Below are 22,488 nucleotides of genomic sequence, written 5' to 3'. Positions count from 1 at the left end.
CTGCTTGATGCAGGCAAAACACCTGTCAGTCTCCGCACAGTGATGGGGGAGGGGTCTTCTGCACAGAGAAAGACACAAGGTTTGATAACACAAAGGAGACCATTCAAAGGGATAACAACATTCAGCAGGGCATTCCTCCTTGCTTCAGGCAACCTGGTCACTCTTAAGCTTCTGTCATCCCCACTAAGCCCCTCTGACTCACTGAGCCCCCAACCCCCTCACTGAACTTCCCTTCTTCCTCTCCTTCTGTGGGCCTCTAGCACCAGTGTGCCCAGTAAACCCCTCTCCCCTCACTTAGCCCATCACATTCACTGAGCCCCTCCCCTCGCCTTCCCTGAGCCTCTGCTACTCCTGGTCACTGAACATCCTCCCCCTCACTCCTTCCTTCTAAGTCTTCCTTTCCCCTTCACTGGGCCTGACACCCTCTCATGAACCTCTCCTCCTCTCTGAGCCCCTTCTGAGCTGCCTCTCAGGAGCCGAGCTGTCTCACCCACGAGTCCCCATCACTCAATCTAAGATACTTAAAAGCACTTAGAGAACATGATGTGGAGAGTAGGAGGGTGGGGCGTGCTTCATTGTTCTCCTCATCAGGCCAGTACAGTAACCCCATCAGCCTCCTCTTCAGGCTGGGGCAGTAATCACACTGGCTACACTTTTGTTAGTTCCCTCTGAGCCCAAGTTCACCACAGTTCTTCCCCATTGGTTTTAGCTGGTTTCTGGCCCTCCAACCCCTGCACCTGCCCAACACAGAGACCTCCCATTTCTGATGGCACTTTCAAGTGGATGGTAGGGCCATGATGTCCAGGTCTGTGTTTGGAGGGGGTAATGGCAGGATCACTTCTGCTGTGGGAAAAAATGGCCAGGGCTCAGTTCTATCATTTTGCCAATATGACTAAAGTCTTAGTTAAGGAGGGTCCCCTCAATGATAGTGAGGAGACCCAGGAATCTAAGCCCCTAAAGGGCATTGAATGGCTCAGCTTATCCCATTTAGTGGTCCAGATTCAGCCACTGACCTCGGTCAAGACTCCACAGCACCTTCTGGGTCTGTTTTGCCCTCTGTGTAAAGGTGTGGGGACACCTACTGGGAGGAGCAAACAGAAGCGGGGCAAGGGAAGAATTTTGCCCACCGTGAGGCCCCGGACTGCTCAAGACGGCCACCAAGGTTTGTGAAAGCCTCACCAAGCTCAACAGCAGCGCTATGGTTTGTTCTACTAGGGAAGGGTCTGCCTGATTCGGAACCAACCCCGCCAGATCCCTACTGGGATCCCTCTGTATTAACCTTTCCATCGCCACAGGGAGATTGGAGAAGGGAGTCCTGGCGAAGTTCGGTCTTGGTGATCAGGTACAGCCGGTTCGGCCGACGAGCAGCGTGGGATACGGGAAGGAGCACTGTGCAAGGAGTCAAGCCTCCTGTGTTCTAGCTCAGGCTTTCACTGTCAAACAGTGTGACCTCAGGCAAAACCGTCCCCCAGGTGGGGTCTGGAGTCCATGATTTCTAAGCAACAGCTACCAGGGCATATGAGCTCAAGGGCCAGACCAGAGAAGATACGGCCCCCTTTCCACCCAATTTTGAGGAGGTAGATGGGGACTGGATGCCCTAGAAGGGTAGAATGGGACGAAGGACCAGGGACCTGAAGGGTTTGGGCAGTGTCCCGACTAGGCGGGGCAGGGGAAGCGGGTTTAGGGATGCCGGTCTCTGATTGGCTGTGCTGCCCCTCGCTCCGCCCCGTGTTCTATAAGACGCACAGGAGGCCGGCGCGGCGGTGGCGTGGGGGCTGCGGCCGCATCTTTCTCCGGCCACATCTCTCTCCGGTGCGCAGCGTCCATCCACCCACAGCGTGGGGGACAGCCAGCCAGACCCGCGGACCGACCGCTGCAGACCGCCGGGGGGCGGGGGATGCCGGGCTGCCGGATCAGCGCCTGCGGCCCGGGGGCCCAGGAAGGGACGGCGGAACCGGGGTCCCCGCCGCCGCCTCCCCGGGAGCCCCTGTCGCCCCCTCAGCCCCCGCCCCCAACCCCGACCTTGGCCTCGACCGCAGCTCAGGCCTCACCGCTGCCCGAAGCAGCCCTGGAGTCGGCAAGCTCGGCCAAGGGGCAGGAGCTGCAGCGCTGGCACCAGGGCGCTAGTGGGGCCGCGGGGAGCACTGGGCTAGCAGGGGGCGCGGGCGGCGGCCCGGGCGCTGCGGCCGCGGCGGCGGGGCCCGGGGGCCGCGCGCTAGAGCTGGCCGAAGCGCGGCGGCGACTGCTGGAGGTGGAGGGCCGCCGTCGCCTGGTATCAGAGCTGGAGAGCCGAGTGCTGCAGCTGCACCGGGTCTTTCTGGCGGCCGAGCTGCGCCTGGCGCACCGTGCCGAGAGCTTGGGCCGCCTGGGGGGCGGCGTGGCCCAGGCCGAGCTCTATCTGGCGGCGCACGGGTCGCGCCTTAAGAAGGGCTCACGCCGCGGCCGCCGCACCCGCCCGCCCGCGCTGCTCGCCTCCGCGCTAGGTCTGGGCGGCTGCGTGCCCTGGGGCGCTGGGCGCCTGCGGCGGGGCCACGGTCCTGAGCCCGACTCACCCTTCCGCCGGAGCCCGCCCCGCGGCCCCGCCTCTCCTCAGCGCTGACCTCCGCGCCGGGACCCCTGGCCACCCCGACCAGCCATCGCCAAGGTGCCGACCGATAGACTGGGGACGCCAGCTGAATGGACGGTGTCACCGACGCTGATGGACCGACTGGCCGACCACAGGAAGAGACAGTCAGGGGGCCGGGGGACCAGTAGAAGGCTGAACTGAGGTGCGGTCTTAGCGGCTGGTGCATCCGAGGGGTGGCGGGGCGGGATGGTGCCAGGTTCCGGACCTCCCTTTCCTGGGGCTTCTGAAGTCCAGTGGGTCCTTAATAAAGATGTCCGCTTTCTGTTGCTGCCTCTCCCAGACCTCCTGGGGAACGAGGTGATAGCATCAAGTCCTCACCATAGAGTTGGACAAATTGAGGGTGCTCAGATCCCAGGAGGGGTTTGCCAGCAAACTTTTACTAGCTGGAACCCGCTGCGCTGTTGCAGAACCCCCTACCCTGACCACCACCTGTGTTGCCTTTCCTGGATCCCTTGGGGCTGTAAGAAGAGTCTTGCCCATGAGGCTGCTGCTTCCTGGCACCTCCCTTTGGGAGGACAGAGTAATGAGGCCCCAGGATAGGGTGGGGGTTGGCACAACTTTTACCACTGAGTTCTCTCCTAAGTCCCTGTTTCACATTTGGGGAGGTGGAATCCCAGAGAAGCTAAGGATTTGCTTGCATCATACTTATATTTAGGCCCCTCCACTTCCAGGAGACAGATCTTTTCTCAAGCCCCCATGAAGCTTCATTAAGAGTACAGCCTGACTCAGATGACCAGGGTGGGGTGTTTGGTGACTGCCTAAAGCCTTGCTGGATCTCCTAGGAGCCCCCTCCCAATCGCTAAGATGGCTCTACCAGGTGATATCCTTTAACAGGTCCCAGGGGGGCAGGTATGTCATTGGCTTCTTGAGAGGGGGGCCTTAAAGGGCCAGACCTGAAATGAGATCTGCCTTTCTTTCTTTCCACATGGCATTCAGGTCCCTGCCCCACTCAGCTGTGAATGGCCGGGCTGTTGCTTTGCTGCTCACCAGCTGAGTTGACTGCAGCCTCATTTATCAGTCTCTGAAGAGGGTATCCTCACTTCCTGGAAGGATTGTAGTGAGGTTAACACAAGGCAGGGGTCTGTCTTCTTCTCCCATAAGTCATGGAAGAGTGTTTTATTCTCTTAAATCTAGATTACTAGGTCCTAGAAACAGGCGCTGCTTTTGCTGGTGGAGCCAGGAGCTAATTCAAAGCCCTCATTTTAGAGTGGCAAGGTCACATGCCAGCTAGGGACAGAAGTAGGTCCTAGGCCTGTGTGTATCCTTCCTGCAGTATCTCTTCACTGTCCGGGGCAGGTGCTAGAGAGAACTGGTGTCAGCCTGCCTGCTGTGTGACCAGGACATCTCTGCCCCCTTTTTGGGTGGATTTCCCTCCGTCCCTCTCTGAACATAGCTGTCCCTCCTCATGCCAGGGCTTTGGAATGGGGAGAAGGGAGCCGGATAAGATCATCAGAGTCACGGGATTCTGGTTTAATGCTGGAGTCCTCAGGGTCAGGTGCACTGCTTTGAAAGGCAGAGCCCCAGGGGCCCTCACTTGACCTTTCCTCAGCAACCTTTCCTCTCCCCAGGTACCAGACTTTTTGCCTGGTTTCTCAGCTAATAGCCAGGCCTTCCTGAATGCATTCTTAGCTGGGGAAAAGAAGTCCAGGAGGAGTTCTCAGAGACTCTAAGAGCTGGGGGACCAGGAGAGCAGTGAGGAGCTCTGGCATCCTCTGGCCTCCCCAGAAAGGGAGAACCTCCCAAAGCTACTCAGGTCATTTTGGGTCTAGAGGCCCAGAGAGGACAAGGACTCCCTGGAGGTGACACAGTGAGGAGCTCAGGCTGCAGCACTGGGCTGCAGCCAGGACTGTTTGCTTTCTGGGTTGCACAGGAGAGGGACGCTTGGTCCAGAGAAGCTTTTAGCTAATGGTGTAAAGTGCTCTGTGTCACCACAGTTTTGCCTTTCTCTGGGATTTATTGGTAATCAGCTTTGTCCTGACTTTGGGGGAGGGGGTGGGGGAGGGTAGGGAATTAGAGATGGCTCCTGCTGGAGAAAGTGGTAAATGTAGGAAATGGACATTGGTCCTAGTGTCACAGGCAGCTCTGTCCCCTCCCTCCACTTCCAGATGTCCCACTGATTCTCACTAAGGGCCTTGGCCAGGGCACACAGCGCTCAGTGACTTTAACCCCAGCTCTTGACTCAGTGCTCTGCCCACTACCCCTTAGCCAACTAATTAAAGTCACCTTTGCACTCCTGCCTAGCCCACCCCTCTAGAAGGCTCCATATTCTACTCAACCAACCAACATTGCTATCTGCTCAGTCCAGGGACTTGAGAAGCAACACTGAATTAGAGAGTCTATGCTTCCAAGGGCCCACGTCTCCCAGCCATCCTCTTGGCAGCCTTACCTGGCAGTCATCATCCCAAGGAACCCTCTGGGGCTGGGCAGTTTGTGGTGTTGGAGGGCTGTTTTTAGGCCTTCACAAATAACTATAGCCCCTGGTTATATAATATGCCCCCCATGACTTCCTGAAGACTTTCTAGATGGCCCCCAGCCATCTAACACTGGGGACTGGACTGAGTACAGGGGATCTTGAGGGATCTGTGCACTGAGGACGTTGATAGCCACCAGTGAATGTGGGATCTCAGCAGAAGGAAATGAGGGAAATAGGAGCCTTTCTTCAGGCCAGTGCCTGGGGCTGGAAGACCAGTTCAGAATTCTAGTTGGGACTTGGCCCTTGGCTGGATGAGCTCTTTCACTCTCTTGGCTGGCCCTCGCCAAGTGAGGGCGCCTCTGGGCAGTGCCACCAGAGGGCAGTGTGGGGCTGCTTTCTGGGGCGTGGGGGCGTGGCTTGGAGTAGGCTTGGTCCCCAGTGTCCCAGCACCCGATCAGCCCCTTTGCACGTTATCCGGGCTTCTCAGGCTTTGAGCTTTACGGGTCTGGCGGAATTAGCTGGTACTTGCGGTCATGTAGCGAAGGGGCGGGCCCACTGACCTCAGGGAGAAGGTCCATCAGGAAAGACTTTCCTGAAAAGAGAGGTTGCCCTTGTTGGCAGTCACGTTCTGAGTAAAAGCCCAGAGTCGTTTTCACTCCTCACAGATTTGTTACACTGATAATTGTTAGAACAGCCTTATCCCGCTGCCACCTGGGGATACAGGAGGCTTCCTAGAGATTGGGTTGAAGCAACAATTCTCAGCTAAGGTGCTCCAAGCCTGCAGTGGGTAGTCTCTAGAAGGCTCCCTTTCCCTGACAGCCAGGTCCTTCGAGAAAAACCCAGCGTCCCAGGCTTCCCCAAGCTGAAGGAGAGCCTTAACCTTGTCACTTGCTTGATAGCCAGCGTGGGAAGAGGTATTTGGGAAAGCTGGGAGGTCCCCAGCCTGTTTCTTCCCACATTAGTCCTTGACCACACCCTGGCCAGGAGTGAAGGGAATCCTTGGTTCTAGAATAATATATTAACCACCTCCTCTATGCCAGGTACTGTGCTAAGCACTTAACACCTATTATCTGTTTCAATCCTCTCGGCTACTCTGCAAAGTAGGAATTATCCCTATTTCCATGGATGAGGAAACTGAGGGTCAGGGAAGGCAGGTGAGTTGTCCAAGGACATAGAACCTGTAAGTGAAGGATACCTTAAACATTAGGCTATGTGGCTTTTTATTTATTAGGCTAATGAGGGCTCCATTTGGAGGGTTTCTGGGCTCTCATCCTTTAAGTCTGGGTACAGTCACCCCTGGTCCTTGATTCTGGGAAGGGATGTGATGAGATGTTGGAGGAGTGGCAGAAGGTGCCCCCAACAAGATCTGGACACAACCCCAGAGGCTGGCTCCCCAGCTTGGTTGTCTGGGTTTTGTGGGGTGAGTCAGGCTGAGTCAGCACACCTGGCTTCAGGCAAGGGTGGGCCAAGGATGCTCAAGGTCTGGGCTTGCCTTGGAGGTCTGCCTCCTCTCCTGCACACCTGGGCTGGAGAGTTTGGTGCCAAGGAGAGCAAAGTGCCTCGGATGGCAGAGGAGAAGGGTGAAAGGTAGGGCACAAAGTGTCCTGTGTTAGAACAAGACAGACCTGGGGTTTAGTCCTGGCCTGGAGCTTCTCAGCTGGGAGACCTTGGGCAAATGACCCTTCTCTGAGCCAGTTGTGTGTGTGTGTTTCATGGGGAGCTAGAAAGGAGATAACTTCTGAGAATTAAATGAGAGGTCACACTAAGTGCCTAACACATAGAGGAGGTTGGGAAATGTTCGATAGAGCCAACCTGCCTAACCCAGGACAGGCTGCCAGGACAGATCCCCAAGGCAGTGTGGGCCTTTGCTTCTCCAGAGCATCGCCATATCAGGCAGCCCTGAAACAGTCCCCTTTCTCCCCCCACTACAGTCCCTGAGGAACTCCATAAGGGGAGAGGTGGAGGAGGGGACAGGCTTTTTATCCCAGGAACATTCCATTCCAGCTGCTCAGACCAGTGGGGATCCCAGCCAAGGACAAAGGCCCAAGGGAGCTCACCCCAGGAGCCCCCACCCCTTCTAGGGCGGGAGCCAGTGGAGCCCAGTTCCAAAATATTGCCCCTGCACCTTCTCTCCACAATGGTCCCTCTTAGGGAGGTAGATGTTGAAGGGTTTGGGTGGGGCTGGGTGGCTGTGGGAGAGAGTTAATTAAAGCACTTGAAATGATTCTTTCCAGCTCCTCCCAGCTCCTTAGAGCCTCGTCTCTGGATCTGGACTCCTGGATTCTGTTCCTTCCCTGGGCACCTCCTTCAGGAAGACTTCTCGAATCGACCTTACACAAGCATGGCGCCCTCCTCACTTCACAGGAGCCCTTCACTTTATAGTGGCAAGGGGCTGGATTCTGGGGAAGTTGCCTATACTATGAATTTCTTTATATATGCCACATATGACTTTGGCTTACACTGTACAATTGGAAATGTTACAATTATACAGGTCCTTGAGATGCAATCAGATTATTTAAGAGAGCAGCAAACATTTCCAATGTGAAAGTGAAAAAGATTTCTTTTAAAAATATAGTCATCATTCTTAAATCACAGTGCAGCTGAGGCCCCCATTTGGCTTCTCAGTCTAACAGCACCAGGAGGCCTGTTTGAGGGAAAACATTGCTCTGAGGAATTCCTCACTGTCCTTGCCCTCTCTTCATGGGCACGGGGATGTGGCCCCTCAGAAAAATGATTGCTTCTAGGTCCCTGGAAGAAGTGTTGGTAACATAAAAATTCCAAGCTAAGTTTTAAATGAAAAAAAATGGGCACATTTATTCAAATATCCTAGGGATAGAGGGATGGGGGCCACACTAACTCACACGCAACCCAGAACTTGTAGAATTCTGCAAAATGAATGCATATTGAGTCAGTCCCCTGATTTATACATTCAGAAAGAATAAAGCTCAGTAATGTGAGACAAATGTGTGTGGTTTTGAGGCTTTGAGGCTTTACTTACATCTGCAAGTGTGCTCGATGCTTTCCTTTGTGTGTGTCTGTCATGGCTCTTTAAGTTGGCAGTTCCTTGAGCAGCTTCTGTTCAGTTTTGTTTGGCAGTCTGGGCCTGGTTGACTGATTTGCAGACTGACTTCTCCGTTGACCTGGCTCAAAGCTGACCCTCTCCAGGAAGTCTTCCCCAATTAAGGACATGATGAGGAAGCCAGGGGGTGGAAAGCATGCAAAGGGAGGCTGAGCATGTTTGTGATAAACTGGCAGCATGATCTGGGGCCCATGCTGGTGACTGGATGGACCTGTCTGTCAGTCAGCGTCCCAGCAGGAGACTGGGCACATTCAGACTGGGGAGAGATTTTAAAAGGAAATATCTCTAAAGATGGGGGCTGAGCTTAAGAAACTAACAAGATAAGGTGCAGCTCTCTGGGGCTAGCAACCTGGGAGAAGCCTTTACATGTCCTGGGCCTGAAGGGGGAGAGGAGGGGAAGAAGGGAGGGGGAGAGAAAGGGTAGAAGGGAAGGGGAGAGGAGGGCACAAGGACTGGAAAGTACAGCTGTATGGAGAGCCCCTGACCAGAGCAGTGGTCTTTGGTTGAGAGACCAGCCAACCAGCCACCTGGTGGGAAGGGAGCAGGGGAAATGAACACCCTATTCTCCTCCTCTCTCCAGTAACTTCTGCTGGGGACTCTCACTGGCTGAACCCAACAGGGAGGCAGGGAACAAGGGAGCCATTGATGCACAGTCCATAGAGGTCAGCCTCTCAAGGGCACAGAGCATGGAGAAGGGCAGAGAGTGGGACTGGAAGGGACAACACATTGCATAACTGCCCGGGGGCATATCTTCTGTTTCCCAAAGTTCACAGCAAGGCTTTTTCCCCCTCTGGAGCTCCCCTCACCCACCCACTGAGGGAGATGGGGGAGAGCTGGACTGTTGCTTGGAGAGCACTGTGGGGGCAGGGGGTGGGGCACGGGGCTTTCCCCCCTCAGCCTTCCCCTCTCTGGCTCTGATTCCCAGTACTTGATTCCTTCCTGTCCTGGCATCTTAGGTGGCTGCAGGAACTGTCCACGAAAGAACAATGCCAGCCACTGAGTCAGTGTTTTTCTCATACCTGGAAACACTGCACCACGCCCAAACACACCCACAGGCACACCTGCTGCTACACGGGCCTCTGATGTAGTCACCACAAGCCACGGCTGGTGGCACAGCTGCATCAAGAAAATGTACAACTCTGCTACACTGTGCTGCGTGGTTATATATAAAACGGCGAAGTCACAGTAATGCCAGCTCTTTAACTCTGTCACATGCCAAACATACTCTGTCACATACACGTACAGGAGACATATGTCATGCTGGCCATGTGAAATCAGAGTGTAGGGGCAGGATGGAGCAAGGGTTAACAGCAATGACTCTGGAGGCAGACAAACCTCTTTGACCTCTCTGGCATCAGTTTCTTTATCTGTAAAATGGAAACACGACTTGCTCTTCTCTCTTGGAGACATTGTGAGGGTGAAATGAGAGGGTATGATTGCAGAGCTCTTAGCATGGCTCCTAGCCTGGAACACTCCAGAAGTGGTAGCTGAGAGCACATGCGTCTGCACAAGGTCAGCACAACAGCCTCAGGCACAGGTGCTTTTCCCCAGACACGCCTGCCAGGAGCACGTGTACATGGACAAGTCTCTGCCTGGAACGCCCTTTCCCCAGACATCTCATCTGTGTGGCTCATTTCCCACTGTCTTTAAGTCTTTGTTCAATCCAATGTCACCCTTTCAAGGAGGTTTATCCTTTTAAAAATGGCAAACCTCAGAACTTCCAATCCCTTACCCTGCTATGTATATTTTTAGACATCCGTTGACCTTCTAAGACTATATAGTTTCCTTTCTTTCCATCCCATTAGAATGTAATCTTCCTGAGGGTAGGGAACTTAGTCTTTTGTTTGCTGTTGTGTTCCCACCCCGAGAGGGGTGGCTGGCGCATGTGGGCTGAATCCAGTGTTTACAAACCTGTGCCCTGGGTTTCTGGCTGTCTCACCCCTGATAAGCACATCCAGGTGAACTCCACTCCCCACCCCAACAAGCTAAGCCTGTGTGCTTACACTGTGAGCATCCCCTCATGCCCAAAGCAGGAGCTGGGACAAACTTACTTCCCCACCTCTAGGATCCTAGTTGGGTGGGCACAACCCAGGGTGGGGTGGGAGGCTACTTTCAGTCACCACAAAATAGCCTTTCCTCTTGCCCTCTGACCATTCTAAGTCCCACAGGGACCCATTGTGCAAATGAGATGACTGGGCTCATCCAGGTGACCTGGGGCCTCCTCTGCGGCCTTGTTTTTTCCACGCTGGCTGGAACCATCAAAGCCAGCACTTCAGAGGCCACTAATGAGGCTGAATATTTTAAGGGCTTTGCAATCCCTGGATCAAAGAGGCTGGGCAGCGTCCAGGCCGTTGACTGGCTGATGCCCTGAGGAAACAGCTCCCTGAGCGCCTGAGGCTGGCACTCACACCCAGCCAGGCACAGCCCCAGCTAGGTTTGGGAAGGAGAGTCCTTGCCCCTCCGGGGGATCTGCTTAGAACAAGCCAGAGTGTGCCCACCAGCATTTGGGGGTGTTAAAGGGAGCCGGAGGATTAAGGAAGACTCTCTCAGGAGGGAGGCCAAACCTGGGCTCCTGCTCTGGGGGACCATAGAAGCTCCCCAGTCCCAACTGCCACTATTGGAGGGGTCTTAAGTCCAGACCCATCCCACTTGTTTGCCGCCCGCTTCCTGGGAAGATTGGGGAAGGGAGCAGAGCTGGGGTCAAGCATTCCTGAGCACTGCAGTGTGAGACCAGGTCCAGGGTCATTAGGACTCCAGGTAGGAAAAATTGAAATATTTGTTCTTTAACAAGAGATTTGCTGAGGCAATGTACAGGGGCAAGTTACACGGGTAGACAGTACCTCCTAGCACGTCACCAAGCTGGGGCTGGTGTTGAGGGGAGGAGGAGGCCCAGGACTCAGATGCCACCCCCCACATGTCCCCTCTCACAAGCCAGACTTAGGCTGGGGGGGGCGACCACAGCCCCTAGTCATGGAGGTCCTTCTCCCAGGAGAAAGTATGGTGCTAGACTCAGTGTAGATGATCTTTATTGGCAGGTGTTGAGTGCAAAATAGTAACAAATCCAGAGGGAGGGGAAATGAAGTGGGGCATGGCTTTCATCCCCCACGTGAGAACCCTATAAACAGGCCAGTGGGGGTGGGAGCACTTGATTGTTTCCTCTTTGGACCCAGACCCAGAGCCCTCCGGAGAACAAGCTCCCAGGCAGGAGGGCTCCTCACCACATGGGGGAAGGGAGCAGCACCCCAGAAGGGGCATGGGCTGTGTCCCACCTCAGGCTGCTGGATTCCTGTCGAGTCCACACACCACGACAGCTCGAGGTATGGGTGTTAGAGGACTGGGCTAAACCTATCCCTTTCCAAACTTAGGTATCTGCCTCATGCCTCAGTTTCCCTGCTCCTGGTGATGAGCCAGGTTGGACCATCAGGCCCTGTTAGTGGCCTAGCCCAACCCAAAGTGAGTAGTTCCCCTAACATACCAATTTTAGCCATTTTGTGGGCTGCAGCCCCTTGGAGGCTACTGGTTTCACTGTGGGCTGGCTCTAGCCAAAAAGACCCTTTCTAGGCCACAGAAATCAACCTGAGATGATGGGCATTGACGTGGCTACTATCCCAAACATGCTTTGTCTGCTGAAGGCAACTGACTCCCAAGACAAAAAGCCCCTGCATCCTACAATCATGCTGGTCCAAAGAGTGGTGCAGTAACCAGAAGGTCCACCTATCAAGAACCCCAGCTTGGCCTTAAGTCCACAGGGTCCTCATTCGGGGGAGTCTGGTCTATTCAGTTGAAGGCCCAACCCTGCAGCAGTGCTGGGCCACCTGGTACAGGCTGCTTGTCTCTGGTCATGTCCTCCACACACTCCTGGAGGCCCCACTCCATCTGGGGAGGCCTGGTCCTTTCTGGCCAGGGTCTGAGTCAGTTACAAGGCAGCCAGGTGGGATAGGAGGCCTGGGCCTGGGCCAGTAGAGGCTGCACGGGGGTCACATAGTAATTGACAGTGGCCGGCACGACCCCGTCGGGGCCTGGAGGGCGCCAGGCCAGGGCGGTGGTGGCCGCCGGGCCCTGCTCAGCCAGTGCCTGGAGCGCCAGGGTGGCGATGAGGTCCAGCGTCTGGCGGCGCTCGTGGCTCATGAGGCACACGGTGCTCTCGTTGACCACCCGGTGCAGTGTCACCAGGCAGGCGTAGCGGCGTGCCGAGTCGGCCCCGCTGAAGTGGGCCTCCAGGTAGCGCTCCAGCGTGCGCTGCTGCTCCGCCAGGTCCGGGAAGTCGATGAAGAAGCGGGAGCACATGTAGCGCTGCAGGGCGCCCACGTCGGTGCTGGGCCGCGGCCGGAAGCCCCGCACCAGCAGGTGGCAGTACTTGAGGAGGCCGCCCCCGCGGATCTCCTCGGGGCTGCGTGTGGCAATGACGCGGTGCCGCAGGTGGTCCAGGGCCTCGGCGAAGTCCCCGTACAGGCTCTCGCCTGTCACTGTCGGGTGGAAGGCCTCGGACATGGGTGTGGATGAGCACTGGCCGAAGAGCAGCAGGGAGTCCAGCAGGATCTGGAAGGAGTCTATGCTGAACTCGAATTGGCGCCTGACCGAGTCCACGAACTTGAGCTCCATGTTCTTGCCGCTTTTGTTGGACAACGAGATGAGGCTCCAGCGGTCTGTGTCCGTGCACACTTTTACCAGCTTCTGCACATAGGCCTCCTTGAGTGTCAGGGGCGTGATCTTTGCCCGGCTCACACCGGCAGGCAGGAAGTCCAGCAGGCAGGCCAGCACCACTTCCTTGGTAAGCTGAAAGGATGCCTCGCTGCGCAGGTCCACGCGGAATACCAGGTCCAGGTCCTTGTAGCCCAGGCCACTCTCGGGGTGCAGCACGTGGCTAGCAGCCGAACCGTGCAGCCGCACACCGTGCACACGCAGCCCCCTTTCCTCTAGGCTGCTGCGGACGACCTGCAGAGGGGACGCAGGAAGGGGAGGTGTCAGCAGGAGGGAGAAGTGACAGCGACCTGGGCCTCAGGGTCTGCTGTGGGCTTCCACATAATAATCACAGTGACATCAACCACTGTTGACCACTTATCAGCTGTTGTGCCTTTGGAAAGTTATTCATCTCTGAAGCCTTTATTTCCTACTCTGGTCCATTTGGAGGAATGACTCAGAAAGAATAGCAATACGGATAGCAAACACATGCATAGAATTTTCTAAATGCCAGGTCCTAATCTAAGCCCTTTACACGTTAGAATATAAACTCACGTAATTTTCACAGTAACTCTATGAGGCAAGTACTATTATTCCCACTCTATAGTTGGGGAATTGGAAGAACAGAGGGGTGAAGTAACTTGCCTGAAGTCACATAGCTGGTGAATGAAGGGCTGGGAATTAAACTCAGAGTTCCTGTCTTAATCATTATGCTATTCTACTTCTCTAAAATTGCAAGTAAAACAGTTTTGTGCCAGGCATGATGCAGAATGCTCAAATGTGTTGGGAATGTAATTGGTAGTTAACATGTATTACAACATTAACCCTCACAATAATCCTGTTTGAGTATTTTTAACGCAACTTACACATGGGGGACCTGAGGCACAGAGAAGTCGTGCCCAAGTCAGAGATAGCCAGGCTGAGACTGAGACTAGAACCCAGGTCAGTTGGATTTTCAAGTCCATGCATGCTCTTTTGACCAAGACACATTCATCTTAATTCCTCTTTACAAGGATCCAGTGATGCAAATATTAGACTCATTTTACAGATGAGGCTTTAAGTGGTAAAATACCTAAGGCTCATTCAGAAATGGCAGAGCTGGAAGTTAAAACCCGGACTCTTACTGCTCTTGGGCAAGGAGATGGGTCAAGATCTCAGGAAGCCTCCCAAGTCAAGAGGAAAGAATATAGCAGATCCCGTGCTAACACAGGAACACGACAGATAAACCTACGAGTCACCTTGAGCCTGTTCCTCTAGCCAGAGGCGCCTCCCTGGGCCTAGGACCAGGGAGGGGAGAGAGAGGAGCTGAGCCCTAACATTCAGTCTTCCCAGCAGCCCAGAGTACTTCACACACAGAAAGTGACCAGGCAGCATTCCTACCCTGAGTGATTCCGCAACCCCGCCTTGTTGCTAAGTCAGCGCCAGGCTGGGCTGCTCTGTTGGCCTCCCCGGGAATTACTGCAAAGAATGCACCTAAGTGCTGAGGAGGCAAGCTGCTGTGGGGCAATCTGAGGTGGGCGGCTCCCTCCAGGAAGCTTCCGGGAGGAGGACCCTGACTGGGGGAAGGTATTGTCACGGCTATGGGGGGTCAGCAACTGGCCATCAGGAACATGGGGGACCACGCAGCTGGGGTGGGGGAAGAGGAACATTGGTTAGGCACCTATTGGGCGCCAGGCATTGGACATTCCCACCAGAATCTATGGGCAAATAGATCTTTAGGGTCTCCAAGCTATAGATGGGGAAACTGAGAAGTGAAGCTACCTGCCCAATGTCACTCAGATGTGTCTTCAAATCCAGGTCTGGCTGATTCCACAATCTACCCTCTTTCTACCACATTGACCATCCCAGGGTTCAGAAGGAGCAGAGAACCAGGAACTAGGGTTCCAATTTTCCTTCCCTTTCAAAATTTCAGAGTGAGGGCAATCCTCCAGTCACCAAAGCCCCAGGCCAGAGTAGCTGGGGAGGGACAGTGGGGGTTGGGAAATGCCTTGGCCAGACAGGAGAGGCTGGAGGTAAGGGGCCAGCTGCTGCAGTCCATCCTGTGGGACTTCCAACCCACACTCTCCCAACTGGCAGCTGCCCCCATGTAGGCCAAGGAGAGAATCAGGCCAAAGACCTTGTCCCAAGGATCCTGGCAAACCTGCAGAGCAGACCAGCCCCCTCCCCAAACCCCTTTAGAGCTGATGAGACTTACTCAGTGCCAGCTCCTGCTCCTAGGCTGATGCCCACCCCAGGGCATGGCATCTGGCCTGGTGAGTAGGTAGCAGTATTCTCGTTAAATTGCCTGCGTCAGGCCATGGGGCCAGCTGTGTCAGCCAGCCAGCGGCTGTTGTCTGTTTCCCAGGTGTGACTACAGCCAGTTTGGCAGGCAGTCCCCAGATACTGCCACACCCAAGGACTGCAGGGCAGCTTGAAGCCTCCTGAATCAGACTTTTCAGCCATGGAGGAGGCAGTAGCTGCACCCTCCTTTCTCCTGTGCCAAGGCCCTCCCCCAGACCACTCTGGTGTCAGGCCACTGCTGAGACCTGTAGGGAGACTGTAGGTGCTTCAGCCAGCAGGCTTACCAAACTTGAATCCAGAGCCACCTAATGCAGGCCCTCTGGCTGCAACTAGAAAGATCCTAGTCTAATGCAATTCTCTGGGCCCAGAGAGGGCAAGGGACTTGTCCAGAGTCACACAGCCAGTAAGTGGCCAAACTTAATTAGAACCAGTCCTCCCAGAGCTATGGGCAAGGGGGACACCTATAGGAGAGTGGGTCCCTCTAGCTTAGATACAAGCAAGAACATCATCTCTAGCTGCTCAGATTGCTGCTGTAGGCAAAGCCTTGCTGGGGTAGAGAGGGAGAAAGATTTCAATTCTTGAACTGTTGGGACAACACAGCACTGGTGAGAAGCACAAAGTCAACACCAGCACCCTCACCACCATACAACCAATACCTCCCTTCCCCCTGCACACACATTTACACACATATCCCAGTAGCTTGTGAAGCTGCTAGCTGCAGATTCCTGCCAGGAGATGCACTTTCTTCCCCATAGAGGCAATTGCGCAGGTCAGGCGGTTGTGAAGGCACCTGTTCCCTTTGGATTCTGGAAGCAGAAGGGGTGTAGGAGAGTGGTTCAACCCATCCCCAATGAACAGATAGGGACACTGGGCCCAACAAAAGGAACTGACAGCTGCTCAGGCCCTGAAGTCAGATGTCCAACTTCCTAGTCCAGCTCTGAAGTCTCTGCCACCCCCTCCCCACTGCAGCTGGCAGCTCCCTGTTCTGTGATATTTCTGACCCTAATCTAGGGGACACTGTACTAGGATCATATTATCAGCTCCTATTGACCTACAGTCTCTTCCACCTGGCTGGGAGCACCTGAAAGGCAGGGAAGCTGGGTCCCAGTCACATCTAGGCCCTTAGTGTCCTGAACGGGGCTTGACATAGAGCAGGCATCAGTAAAGGCAGTGTGGACCATACTGACAGGGGTAGGGACTTCCCCTACAGGGTACCCCTTGTCTCTGCAGAGGGGAACAGCCACACTGGGCTGATACCTGGGACAATATTCCTGGAGATAGAGCATTTGGGGCCCCCAAGATTGACCTGACTGTCCTGGGGAGAAAAGCCTCAACTGGTTTCCTAATTACACCATGACAGCAGCGGGGCCTCAGTGTGCCTCAGTGAGCAGCACTGGTGAGTCAGCCCTGGGGAATCTGCCCTCACCCCCTCCCATTCCTTGGGAGGGAGGGAGGGCGAGGTAATCCCCTAGCAAATCACCCCTCCCCCTCCGTGGAAGCTAAGGCAGAAGGAGGCAGGGGAGTGGCCTGCTTCACCTGGATTGTAAGGCTAGCTCCCCAGAAAGAAAGTCCAAGGTATTGTAGCTAGATTTTCCTGTCTTGTCTAACAGAAGACTCTGCTAAGCCCTAGAAGTTGAGTCTTAGGAACCGGAGAAGAGGTAGAAAAACCTTAAACCTGCAGTAACGAGATCCTGGGAAGACTTAAGAGTCTCAGGATTTGATTTTCACCTCTAGGTAATCCTAGGCAGTTCATTGCCCTTCTTGGGGCCTCAGCTTCCCCAACTATAAAATGGGTACAATAATCACCACATTCTGATATTTCAGAGCATGACAGTGCCTGGGCTATACAGATGAAAGAGCAATTTTAGGCTTGTTGAGGGTCCAGTAAAGGGAAGAGGGATCCTGCGGAAGAGGAGAGGAGTTACCAGAATTCTCTTCTCCCATTCCTCAGGAGACAGACGGGACTCCAGCCAGAGACCTGGGCCTGCATTTCCAAGCTTGGGGAGGGGGAGGAACATCTAAATTGGACACCTGATGGTGCCCTCCGCCATGAGGGCATCAGGTCTGGCCTGGTGCTTAGTTAATCTCCTGCCACAATCCCAGTTGAGAGGGAGGGAGGTGCTGGGATTTCTTAGCTTTTGAGGGGGCTCCTGAGCCAAGGGCTATGGGAACACAGGACAGAGTCTGCCCCTAGAAACTTGAGGGAGGGGAGAGGTAGGGTGTGAGGCCCAGGGATGACAATTTGGAGATGAAAAGAACTCAAGTATACACATCTACCCACCCTGGGCAGCTTGGCATCTGTTGTCCTTTCAGGGGGGGCTGTTCTCCCAGGACCAAGTCCCTCCCCATTCCCCCTCCGTTCCCTGGCCAGAGGAGAATTGTCTGACGGGAATCGGGACTCCCCAGAGGCAGGGGACGGGGAAAGTCAAGTGGGGAGAGATTATGATGTGCAAGGGGAGGGGGTATGGGCAACCATCAGTGCTGTGAGATTTTTTTTACAGCTTCCGTCCTTCTCTGAGCCTTGTCTTCCTAGCTGTCCAGAGAATCGAACAGACTCCAGGAGCCTCCCAGCCACGAGAGCCTCAGGATCGAGACCTCATATTCCCGCCCAGAGCCTCTCACCTGGACGATCTGCCGGGGCTGCACGCTCAGCGTGGGGAAGTTGCCGCGCCCGTGAATGGGAATCGGCTCGCTCAGGAGCGCGTCCAGCCGCTTCACCTGGGGCCAGCTCAGCCCACTCAGGTGCCGTCCGAGGGAGGCCGACGAGGCCTCCGGGTCGGGGCCGCCGCCTGCCGGGGCCGCTGTGGCCGCCTCCGAGGCCGCAGCCGTCCCCACCTGTGCAGCCGCCCGGTCCCGGCTCTCCGCTCCGCTCTCCGATGGCATCATTAGCCCTGCCCCGGGGCCCCGACGGCAGAAAGCGGGGGCAGGGGGATGTTTAATGAGAGGAAGCCTGGGAGAGCGGCTGGGCCGCGGCGAAAGCGGAGGGCGCAGGGACTGGACTGCAGCGACGGCGAGGCAAACCCAGGGCACACCTTAGACGACGGCGACTAACCGACCCTAAAGCGTGTGGCGCGGGGCCCAGCCGATTCTTATAGGCGGCGGGCGACACGCCCATTGGTCCCGGCAGCTGTCACACAGCGGGAGACGCCCCGCCTTTCGACGTCCCTGCCATTGGTCAGCAGAGCTTTGCACGTGAGTCACTTGTCGTCAGGGAGATTCCGATTGGCTGGAAGGCCCGCCCCTGCCCCGCCCTCCTTCTCAGGCTAAATTCCCTCCTTTGGTCCTTAAAGAACTTTTGTTCACCGTGATTGGCCCGGACGGAAGGCAGGGCCTGGATTTAAAGGGACTGCGCCCTCCAGGGGCACACGTGAGGGAAGTGACCCGTGGAGTTTGTAGCGGAGTTGAGCCACTAAGAACTTTTTTTCCCTTTGAAAGGAATTCACCCGGCCTGGTCCTGGTCATCTGCTATTTTCAGAAGCCCAGAGAGATTTGTGCCACTTGTTCAACTCCGTACAATGCTCCTCCTGCTCTCCCGCAATCTTCCAGGGTCGAGGAAAGGTAACAAACTTGTATATCGAGGTAGATACTTTTAGATGTATTCTCTTAATTGGCCCTTGCAGTGGTTGCTGGCCAGCATTAATATTCCGGTTTAGGGGTGGGGAAACCTGCTCAGAGAAGGGGCATGAGTCCCTCAAGGTCACACGGCAAATGAGACCAGGCCCTCATGCTGAATCTGGGCTATAGAATCTGTGGGCACATGTTCTTTCCACTATACTTGAGCAGACCCAGGGCCTTCACTGGGCTGGAGGTTGGAGGGAACCTGGAAGTGGGGGGTTGTTCTTCCTGATCCAGCATCTCAGGCCCTTCTGCAGCCCCTTCTGGCAGAGGCTTCCTGCACGGCTTTCCTGCCAGCCTCTTCTTAGCTTTCTCAGGTCCTGTATGCCCTAGAGCAAGTCATTAAACCTCTCTAAGCCAGTTTCCTCATCTGCTCCAGAGAAGGTTCTCAATAATAGTTTTTAAAATTTGACTTGATTATTTGTAGTTGGCAAAACATTTTCACATGTTCTATTGAAATAATATGTTTTACTTTTCCACTGTACAGAGCCTCGTGGGATGAGGCTTATTATTATTGTTGCTTTTAATCTTTTTTTTTCCTGATTTTAAATATATGTGCTTGTGGCAAAATTTTAGAAATTGAGTCTGTCTGATTCATCTCTGCAATATTCTCTCTTAAATTAAATCTCTTTCTGCTAACAATATGTCAAATTAAATATTCTCCTAACACTCTCATTCTGTAAGGTAGGCTGGGCAAGGAGTAATATGTCCAATGTACACACAGAGAAACCAAGACTTAAAAATGGTAAACTACATTCCAAGGTCACCAGATTGCCTCAGACAGATCTAGGACTAGAACCCAGCAGCCTGACTCTCAGGCTCCCAGCCATTTCCGCCTAAGCAAGATTCTGCCCTTGTCCCCTCCCTCTATCTTGTCTGGGATCAGGGGCCTCCTCTGGCCCCAGGGAGGGGATCTGCTGCTTGCTCCACTGCTTGGCTGTGTGACTTTGGGCCAGTCCCTTGGGCTGGCCTCGGTTCAGTAGCTTGCTATTTTGTTTTATCTTCTCTTGAAAGATAAGAAATAGATAAGAAATCTCCTTTGGCTTAACCCAGAGTCTCCAAACACTTGACCGATCACTTCCATGCTCCAGCAGAAGAAGGAAAAGAAAAGAAACTAACATTTTCTGGATACCTACTATGCATCAGAACACTTTATATACATGACCTCCTGCTCCTAAAGATACATCTCAAGATGTGGGATCATTATCCTCAATTTACAGATGAAGAAACTAAGGTGTAAAGAGGTCACGTTACATGCCTAAGGTCATACAACTACTAATTGGCAGTGTGGGACTTGAATCCAGTTCTCCTGACTCCAGAGCCCTTTTTCTCAACTGCTTTTCTTGAAAGAGTTGGCACAGATCACAGAGTCCTCCTTGGCACAGGCCTGATACCACCCACAAGATCCATTCATTTATTCATTCATCGAGCAACACATATGTACTAAGCACCTACTGTGTACCAGTTGCTGGGCTAGGCCCTGAGACATGATAGGCAAGGCCCCTGCTCTTCTAGAACTGACATTCTAGTGAGTAAGACAATAGTCAAGTAAACAAATAAATAAGACATTTCAAATAGTGCTAAGAAGAAAATAAAACAGAGTAAAGGAAGAGATTGCAAACACATGTGTATGTGAGTGTGAAAAAGATACAGCAGGAGAGAGAGAGAAATAGAGAGATCAATGTACATCATTATGGTGTAATCATGGAAGGCCTCCCTAAGGAGGTGACATTTCTATCGTGTCTGCTGTATTCACCTCTGCTCTATCTCCCTGTGCTTGCCCCAGGACAGCCAGGACAGCAAAGAAGGTGCCAAGCCACACATCCCTAGAACTCTGAAGTCTTGATCCGGAAGGCCCTTTGACAATCATTTTGTACATTCTCTTCCTGCTTTGTAGATGGGGAAACTGGGGTCCAGAAGGCAGAAGGGATTTACCCCAGGAGGACTGGCTAGGCCTGGAACTATGCAGGGGCAGGTCCTTGTGGAGGCAGCCTGGTTCTGGGTCCATCCCACACACCTAAATTAAGATCTCTAAGGAAGGAAACTTAGAGATCTCTTTTCCTTTCTTCTTTGTGTCTGGGTTAGGAAGAGCAATTAGCAAATTCATGAGCTGTTATTCATCCTTCTGTTGATACTTCTATTTATAATTGGTAATTGGTCCAATGTTTGCCCATCACAGGACCTGAACATTATTACTGTGACGTACATAGGGGTGACTTGGGGATGTAGGGAGAGAAGAGAGAAGATAAGAGGGAGCAAGGGTAAACTCAGTGGGGTTTTTCATTTTCACCAAGATCAACTTTTGATTGTCCCAGTGAATGGAGGGGAATGATGGCTGAAGTACATCATGAAAAGTCCAACTGGCTTTCAAATTTTATATATGAGCCTTTCTCCCTGTACAAATTTCCCACCTTAATTCTGACTGTAACTGATTTTAGAAGAGAACTTACTATATGTTCATGTATAACTGAAAAATTGTGCTCTACACTGGAATTTGACACACCGTTGTGAAATGATTATAAATCAATTAAAAATGTTTAAAAAAAAGGGAACTTACTCTGTGTGATAATTGAGTTGTAGTGACATAGGTAAGTCACTTTCCCTATCTGGGCCTCAGTTTCCTATTCTGTAAAATGGGAGTGAAACAGGAGTCACCATCATTCACACATTCTATGATTTGAAGTGGTAGGAAGGGAGAAAGGGTCCTGGGAGAGTCTTGGTCTCTACATTGGCCCTTCCCCCAAAGTGGGACCCTAGACAAGAGCATCCTGGGATTAACCCACATTACTGAGTGCCCTATGCCTAGAACCACTCCAGGCACTATTCACACAGCTTCTCATTCAGTTTTAAGAACATAATCTTTTGACATAGGAGTGATCTCTCATTTTGCATTAGAGGAAATTGAGCTTCAGAGACACTTATTCATTTGGGCAGGGCCCCAACAGTTGGAGAGAGGGGCTTCATATGCAGGTCTGGCTGAAGCCCGGGCCCATGCCCTACCCTGGGCCCTGCCTCTGAGGGTGACTTGGTTTGTTCGGTTACACATAGATGACCCTCCCCCGATTCGCTCCTCCCTTGGTTCTTGTTTGCTACCCTGCCTCAACCCCTCATGGCCAAGGTAATTTCCTGGACCTTGTCATTATCAATACTTGTGTGTAATTTCAGTATCAAGTAGCCCATCCTCCTGGCATCACCTCCTGTCTTTTCTGCTCATTCTCTCCAGAACCCCAACTCTTTCGGATCCCCGAGTCACCAGGACCTTCAGGCCATTGATCCTCCCACCTTTTCCCCAACTGTTCCTTGCCTTTCTCATGTCCTGACTTTCCTCCTTAACCAGCTGAGATTCCATGGGCCATTATAGTTACTTCCTTGCATACACCCTCAACCCCCTTGCTCCTCTCTGCTTAAATTGCACTCACCCAGCAAAACCACACCCTGTTAATCCAACTCTCCACCTGCACCCACACGGTTGACAAAACCTGAAGCGAGACACACGGCCCTGCTGACTGGTCTCACTTTAATGTCACACCCATCCTCCTCCAGGGGACCCTTAGTGCTGTTTTGAGACCCTACAGTATGACCCAGTTCTGTCACTGGCCCTCGGTCCCGTAGACAATTTCTTACCTTCTCGTCTCTCCTCAATCCCTGACAGCTCCCCCCCCAGCCCCCTCTCATGACCTTGCTTCCTGCTTCACTGAGAAAATAGAGGCGATCAAAAGAGAATTTCCTCAGACTCTCACACCTTCTCTACCCAATCCCTGGGTCTGTGCCTCATTGTTACCCACCCTCCTGAGA

At 53.6% G+C, this 22,488-nt stretch overlaps 2 protein-coding genes across 2 annotated transcripts; one reads left to right on the top strand and one right to left on the bottom strand.

Annotated features, from left to right (window-relative positions):
- Positions 1-1,748: 1,748 nt before the first annotated feature.
- Positions 1,749-8,653, top strand: TRNP1 (TMF1 regulated nuclear protein 1). Its single transcript, XM_072975021.1, has 2 exons — positions 1,749-2,768; positions 7,274-8,653. The coding sequence occupies exon 1, from the start codon at positions 1,898-1,900 to the stop codon at positions 2,597-2,599; it is 702 nt and encodes a 233-aa protein (XP_072831122.1). The 5' UTR covers positions 1,749-1,897; the 3' UTR covers positions 2,600-2,768; positions 7,274-8,653.
- Positions 8,654-11,127: 2,474 nt separating this feature from the next.
- On the bottom strand, positions 11,128-18,159 carry TENT5B (terminal nucleotidyltransferase 5B). Its single transcript, XM_072975020.1, has 2 exons — positions 17,701-18,159; positions 11,128-13,053 (listed from the first exon to the last, which is right to left on the bottom strand). The coding sequence occupies exons 1-2, from the start codon at positions 17,962-17,964 to the stop codon at positions 12,031-12,033; spliced, it is 1,287 nt and encodes a 428-aa protein (XP_072831121.1). The 5' UTR covers positions 17,965-18,159; the 3' UTR covers positions 11,128-12,030.
- Between the last annotated feature and the right edge of the window lie 4,329 nt (positions 18,160-22,488).

This window comes from Vicugna pacos, chromosome 13 (genome assembly GCF_048564905.1).
Source record: "Vicugna pacos chromosome 13, VicPac4, whole genome shotgun sequence".
NCBI classification, from domain to species: Eukaryota; Metazoa; Chordata; class Mammalia; order Artiodactyla; family Camelidae; genus Vicugna; species Vicugna pacos.
Note: the sequence above shows the minus strand (reverse complement) of the source record. Positions and strands in the feature narration are given on the sequence as shown.

Coding starts and splice junctions, on each gene's coding strand:
- TRNP1 (XM_072975021.1), top strand. CDS start 1,898: ATGCCGGGCTGCCGGATCAGCGCCTGCGGCCCGGGGGCCCAGGAAGGG.
- TENT5B (XM_072975020.1), bottom strand. CDS start 17,964: ATGATGCCATCGGAGAGCGGAGCGGAGAGCCGGGACCGGGCGGCTGCA. Junction 13,054..17,700: donor AGCCCCGGCAGATCGTCCAG/GTGAGAGGCTCT, acceptor TCCCCTCTGCAG/GTCGTCCGCAGCAGCCTAGA.